Here is a 7,500-nt window from a genome sequence, read left to right as displayed (position 1 = left end):
TTCTGGAAAGTATGTTCATTTACTGTAGATGTACTCAATAATTGGTAGGAGCTCATTTTTCTTTAATTACTGCCTCAGTTCGGCGTGGCGTGGAGGTGATCAGTTTGTGGCACTGCTGAGGTGGTCTGAAGCCCAGGTTTCTTTGACAGTGGCCTTCAGCTCATCTGCATTGTTTGTCTCTTGTTTCTCATCTTCCTCTTGACAATAACCCACAGATTCTCTCTGGGGTTCAGGTCTGGTGACCAACACCACGATCATTTAACCAACATTTGGTGCTTCTGGCAGTGTGGGTAGGAGCCAAATCCTGCTGGAAGATGAAATCAGCGTCTTTAAAAAGCTGGTCAGCAGAAGGAAGCATGAAGTGCTCCAAGATTTCTTGGTAAACGGTTGCAGTGAATGGACCAACACCAGCAGATGACATTGCCCCAAATCATCACAGACTGTGGAAACTTAACACTGGACTTCAAGCAACTTGAGCTACGAGCTTCTCCACACTTCCTCCAGACTCTAGGACCTTGGTTTCCAAATGAAATACAAAACTTGCTCTCATCTGAAAAGAGGATTTAGGATTATACGGAAGACAAAATCACAATCAAAAGAAGCAAAGTAAAACTACTTCAGTCTGTGTGCACTGAATTTATTTAATACAGAATTTGAGTTGAATTACTGAAATAAATGAACTTTTCCTCGACATTCTAATTTATTGAGATGCACCTGTGTGTGTGTGTGTGTGTATATTATTTTTTTTATTCAATATGTAATTTTAATTGCATTGATTACATTTAGTTTAGTAGAAAATGACTGCTTACATACACTATGTACATTAAAAAAAATCTGTCTTTGTCTCTTTCACAACTTTCTTTTTCAGCTGATGTCATGTTGCTCATTGTGACATGCTTTCACTGACATAACTCACATTTGTTGCAAAAACATTTTCCTGTTGACCCAATGTCTTTCTCTGGCAGTTTTTGAATAAACAGAAGAGACACAGCAGAGCTCCAAAAACACAGGCAGTAATTGGTTTTTAATTCTTCAGTACTACATTCATTCATTCACTGAACTCTAGTGTCGTACAGCAGATGGACATCAGCGCCCTCTGTGTGTCTGGAGACAAACTGCATGCGTATATAAGGTCAGAAATCATAATCATAACTCAAAATCATTTACATCCGTGTAACCAAATTAATCATAATCTGGATTTAGCACTTCAGTGGGCTGTGTGTGTGTGTGTGTGTGTGTCAGTTGTTCCCCTCGTCGTCGCTGTGCTCGGCGCGCTCGTCTTTGCTCTCGCTGAGTGAGCTCTCGTCGATGTTCTCCAGAGATTCGGCGTGTTGGATGGAGAGTTCGGACAGCGGGATGCTGGACAGCGGGTTCTGCTCCGGGAATAACCACGGCTTAATCCCCGGACTGTGCTTCTGCTTCCACTCGGGATACCGAAGACACGCTTTACTGATGCGCTTCATCGCCTGAGACACACACACACACACACACACACACACATGCTGATGTTATGAGAAATTACTGATTAATTAATAAACAAACAATTGATAATTTGATTCAAATCAATACATTAGATAAAAATAATTCAATACACTAATAATAAATTATAAAACAGTGTTCCAATAAACATTAAAAAAATTGTATTAAAGAATATTAAAATACACAATGACATTTTTTATTAAAATAATATATAATAAGTGATATTTAAGTAACGCAATAAATAGAAAAACAAAACAATGGGAAAAATATAAAATAAACAATGGAAAATTTGACTTAAAAAAAAAAAGTTAAACAATTTAAAACAAAAATTATAAAAAAAAAATTATTACAATAAATATTTAGACAAAACTTAATTTTAAATCCATTTTTTAAAATACAACTTTTTTCTATTACTATTCTATGAGTAAATATAAATAAAATTGATATTTAAATAAATAAAAGAGGTATTTATATAAAAATAAATAAATACACCAACAATGGAAAAATACGAAACCAGCACAAAAGTTTTCAATAAAATTAAAATAAGATATAATTTTTTGTCAGTATGTTATGATACGAGTCTCTTAATTAAAGGAGTGCTGAAACTGAGGAGTGTTTGTGTTCATCCAGACACACACACACACACACACACTCCAGTAACTCAATCACAGAAACATATTTAGACACAGTGCAGCTCTTTGTCTCACTGTCGTCTCAGAACAGTTGTTTGTATCGTCTGTAGCTTCACTTCTACAGTCTTTCAAACTATTTCCATTGGCCTGAAACTTTAATATCTGAAGCTGAATATCTACATCTATATCTATATCTATCAGCTGAAATACAGTGATGCTGTAGAAATGACTGTTCATGATGAGTTTAATATTTCACAGGATCTTTTGTCACTCAGCGTCTCTTTATCAATCAATCACTCATCTGTTCTTTCACTCTGTGATGTTTCCAGGGAAAACTGATGACCTACTTCAGTGAACACACACACACACACACACACATACACACACACGTGTCTGCCATTCCATGTTTTCAGGGTTAATTCGGTTAGGAATGAAGAACAGATGAAAAGCTACAGAGCAAACAGCTGTCAGAGAGCAGGACAAACGAGTGTAAGAGTAAACGAGTGTAAGGATGGAGTGAACTAGTGCACTTTACTCACTTTAGGAGCCAAGAACTGGGAAGACTTGTTAACAACCCACTTGGGAAGAGAACCTGAGAGAGACACACAAAGAGAGACAGAGTTTGGTTCAGGGCTGTAGATCCCACCGATCTGAGCAGCACTTCAACAACGCAAATAAAAATAAAATCACTGGAAAACAGCAAGAAAATAAGCTATGAAATAATGTTAAGTATAAAAAAAGAAAATTAATTTGATAAAAAAAAAGATAAACAATTAATAATATAGTTAAAACTCAAATATCTAAAAATAAAACTTATAAAACTAAATTATTAAAAAGGTCAATAAATATTAAAATATATAGATTGAGACGTGCTGCGTTTGGTCTCGTACTCTATCTCATACGTTGTCAGTGTTGTGTGTGTTGACCGAAGAGTGTAAAGACCATCGACTCTACCGTGCGACTCCACCGGGCAGGGAATATAAGTATTGTTTCGATTAATCTTTTTCCTTCTTGTTTCATTTCTGTTTCAGTTGTTTTTTTGTTTATAACCAAACCTTACTTTGTGTTTCCAGATCCCTACTATCACTACCACTCGCAAACCACACATCACACAATGTAGACAGCGCAATCTTAACAATCTGCACACTTTGCCTATATCTGCTAATACACTACTTTCTTTTTCTATTGGTCTCTGGAATTGCCAGTCTGCTGTAAACAAAGCCGATTTCATTACTTCTATTATTAGTCTTTCAAAGCTTAATCTCATGGCCCTAACAGAGACCTGGATCAAACCAGAGGACACTGCTACACCTGCAGCACTCTCCAATAATTTCTAATTTTCCCACTCCCCCCGTTTGACTGGAAGAGGTGGAGGTACTGGTCTGCTCATCTCTAATGATTGGAAATTTAATTCTTTACCATCTTTGGGTATCAACAGCTCCTTTGAATCTCATTCAGTTACTGTTACCTACCCTTTTAAAATACATTTTGTAGTTGTCTATCGACCCTCAGGACCACTGGGTAACTTTCTGGATGAATTAGATGTGTTGCTCTCAACCTTTTCTGAGGATGGTACTCCCCTAGTTATGATTGGAGATTTCAACATCCATCTAGATAAACCTCTGTTTGCTGATTTCCACACTCTGCTTGCCTCTTCTGATCTCAACCGAGTGTCAACTACTGCTACTAACAAATCAGGGAACCAACTGGACCTTATTTATCATGACACTGCTCTACTGATCATGTTCTGGTTACTCCACTGCACACGTCCGATCACTTCCTCCTCGCTCTTAACCTCAACATGGTCCCTGACACATCACTTACCCCTCCACATGTCATCTTTCGACGTAACCTACGCACACTTTCACCCTCCCGGCTATCTGCAATGGTTTCATCTTCACTTCCTTCCCCTAAACTGTTTGCATCTTTGGATGCTAACAGTGCTACTGATACTTTCTGCTCCACTCTTACATCTTGTTTAGACACTGTTTGCCCCTTATCTTCCAGGCCAGCCCGTAACACCCCTTCTGCCCCTTGGTTATCTGATGTTCTACGCGAACACCGTTCTAAGCTTAGAGCTGCTGAAAGGGTGTGGCGCAAATCCAGAAATACTACTGACCTTAATGTGTATCAGTCACTCCTATCTTCCTTCTCTGCTAATGTCTCCACTGCTAAAATGACATCCTACCATAACAAAATTAACAATTCGTCTAACTCTCGCATGCTTTTTAAAACATTTTCCTCACTTCTTTGTCCTCCTCCTCCACCTCCTGCTTCATCTCTAATAGCTGATGACTTTGCAACGTTTTAAAATTAAATAAAATTAAACACATTAGTGCACAATTTTCCACACCACAATCAGTCAAGCTCATATCACCAGCAAACTTACACTCATTCACATCCTTCTCTTCACTCTCTGAGGCAGAAGTCTCAAAAACTCATCCTTTCTAATCACCCTACTACTTGCCCGCTTGATCCTATTCCATCTCATCTCCTTCAAGCCATTTCTCCTGCAGTTGTACCTGCACTCACTCACATCATCAACACATCCCTCCACACTGGTGTTTTTCCCTCATCATTTAGACAGGCACGTATAACTCCACTACTTAAGAAACCCACCCTCAACCCATCTCTTTTAGAGAACTACAGACCAGTTTCCCTTCTTCCTTTCATTGCAAAAACACTTGAACGAGCTGTGTTCAAACAAGTCTCTACATTTCTCACACACAACAACCTCCTTGACAGCAACCAATCTGGCTTCAGAAGTGGACATTCAGCTGAGACGGCCTTGCTCTCAGTTGTTGAAGCTCTAAGATTGGCAAGAGTGGAATCCAGATCTTCAGTACTTATCCTGCTTGATCTGTCCGCTGCTTTTGACACGGTTAACCACCAGATCCTCCTATCAACCCTACTGGCAAAAGGCATCTCAGGAACCACACTTCAATGGTTTGAGTCTTACCTATCAGATAGGTCCTTCAAAGTATCTTGGAGAGGTGAGGTGTCCAAGTCTCAACATCTAACTACTGGGGTGCCTCAGGGCTCAGTTCTTGGACCACTTCTCTTCTCTGTCTACATGGCATCATTAGGTTCTGTCATTCAGAAACATGGCTGTTCATACCACTGCTATGCTGATGACACTCAACTCTACCTCACATTCCATCCTGATGATCCGACGGTAGCTATTCGCATCTCAGCTTGTCTAACAGACATTTCTTCCTGGATGATGAACCATCACCTTCAACTTAACCTTGCCAAGACAGAACTGCTTGTGATTCCAGCAAACCCATCGTTTCATCACAATTTCACCATCAAGTTAGGCACATCAACCATAACTCCTTCAAAAACAGCTAGAAGTCTTGGAGTTATGATTAATGATCAGCTGACTTTCTCAGACCACATTGCTAAAACTGTCCGATCCTGCAGATTTGCTTTATTCAACATCAAGAAGATCAAGCCCTTTCTTTGGGAACATACTGCACAACTCCTTGTTCAAGCTCTTATTCTGTCCAGGCTGGACTATTGCAATGCCCTCTTGGCAGGTCTTCCAGCCAATTCTATCAAACCTTTACAATTAATCCAGAACGCGGCAGCAAGATCAATTTTTAATGAGCTGAAAAGAATACACGTCACACCTCTGTTTATCAATTTGCACTGGCTTCCAATAGCTGCTCGCATAAAATTCAAGGCTATGATGTTTGCCTACAAAACTACCACTGGCTCTGCACCCATTTACCTAAATTTAGTTACTTCAGACTTATGTGCCTCTAGAAGCTTGCGTTCTGCAAGTGAACGTCGCTTGATTGTTCATCCCAAAGAAGCACAAAGTCACTTTTATGGACTTTTAAATTAAATGTTCCTCCTGGTGGAATGACCTCCCTAACTCAATCCGAGCAGCTGAGTCCTTAGCCATCTTCAAGAATCGGCTTAAAACATATCTCTTCCATCTTTATTTGACCCTCTAACTTTAACACTCACTATTCTAATTCTATTCTTTAAAAAAATCTAACTACCTTTCTAATCTTTTTATATACTATTTTCTTTTCATTAATTATGCAATTGTATGTGTGTGTGTGTGTATGTGTAAAGACCTCTAACACTAGCTTGCTCTATTCTTTTTTTATTCTGTTTTCTTTTTATTTATTATATTATTTAAAAGCCCATGCTAGGTGTACTGTGTTAACCTAACTGAGACTTGTTATAGCACTTATATATCATTGCTCTTTTTGTTGTTTTTGATTGCTTCCACTGTCCTCATCTGTAAGCAGAGGTGGAAAGTAACGAATTACATTTACTCGCGTTACTGTAATTGAGTAGCTTTTTTGTGTACTAATACTTTTTAAAGTAATTTTTTAAATCTGTAATTTTACTTTTACTTAAGTATATTTTGTTTGAAGTATTGTACTTCGCTACATTTTAAAACACATTAATTACGGAGTAAAAAAAAAAAAAAAAAATCGCTCCCTGGAAACTACGTCAGTAAATTATGGGGAGGGCAAACTGGCGCTAAAATCACAAGAAAGATGCAGACGGACAAAACAGGCGTTAGTGGTGCAGACACCGCTGAAAACGAAACCCCGTCATATTCTGAAGTTGAACTCGAAGGAAATGAAGTGAACCCCTGGCCATATGTATGCTCTATTATGCAGTGTAAGCTGTACTTGCCTAGGAAGACCAAACTAGCAGCTTATAAAATCTCGACAAGACATCAACCATTCGCAAGAATGTAGAGGTAAGCTAAATAATTGCATCGTTGCATTGGTGGTTAAAATGAAGCTTTGACATTTTAGCAAGAGGTTTTGCACAAATTAGCTAAAAAGACAGTGGTGAGGAGTGTGCTATTTTTGTTTTAATGATGTGCTCGCGCATTTATAGTGCGTTCTTTCACTGTGTGATTCAGTCTCCTAAAATGCATTTAGAATGATCACAAAATTTAAGATATAGGGGCAGAAAATTCACATACTTATATAATTTCATATATTAAATCAAAATCACACAAAGAATGCCATCGTTTCCTCCTGTTATATATATATATATATATATATATATAACAGTTCAGTAAACAAGTTAATTAAGAGACTTGCGTTTTAGACACCATATTGCCTTTTTAGCTCTATTTCTACAACAGAAAATAATTCCAAACACATCCACCAAAGCACAGTTTTGCGTCTCTGAGCAACGTGACAGTGTTTCCTTCCTGAATGAATCAACCGTTTAAATGATTCGGTTCAGTCGCAATGACTCACTTATTAACAGTGACTTGCTGACACATACTGGCCATTTTAATTTCACATTTAAAGTGTCTTTTGATTTTTTTAAATAATTAATTTCTTATCATTTCAAATGAGTATTCAACATTTTATGTCTGGCATATCAAAACATTATTCATGCA

General features: G+C 37.9%; 1 protein-coding gene across 1 annotated transcript in view; it reads right to left on the bottom strand.

Annotated features, from left to right (window-relative positions):
* Nucleotides 1-997: 997 nt before the first annotated feature.
* LOC132108339 (START domain-containing protein 10-like) overlaps nucleotides 998-7,500 on the bottom strand; it is a 25,015-nt gene continuing 18,512 nt past the window's right edge. Inside the window, exons 5-6 of the mRNA XM_059515041.1 lie at nucleotides 2,651-2,703; nucleotides 998-1,466 (exon numbers count right to left, since the gene is read on the bottom strand). Of these exons, the coding sequence (XP_059371024.1) occupies nucleotides 1,239-1,466; nucleotides 2,651-2,703 (281 nt within the window). The 3' untranslated portion in view covers nucleotides 998-1,238. The remainder of the gene's footprint in view (nucleotides 1,467-2,650; nucleotides 2,704-7,500) is intronic.

This window comes from Carassius carassius, chromosome 28, assembly GCF_963082965.1.
Source record: "Carassius carassius chromosome 28, fCarCar2.1, whole genome shotgun sequence".
NCBI classification, from domain to species: Eukaryota; Metazoa; Chordata; class Actinopteri; order Cypriniformes; family Cyprinidae; genus Carassius; species Carassius carassius.
Note: the sequence above shows the minus strand (reverse complement) of the source record. Positions and strands in the feature narration are given on the sequence as shown.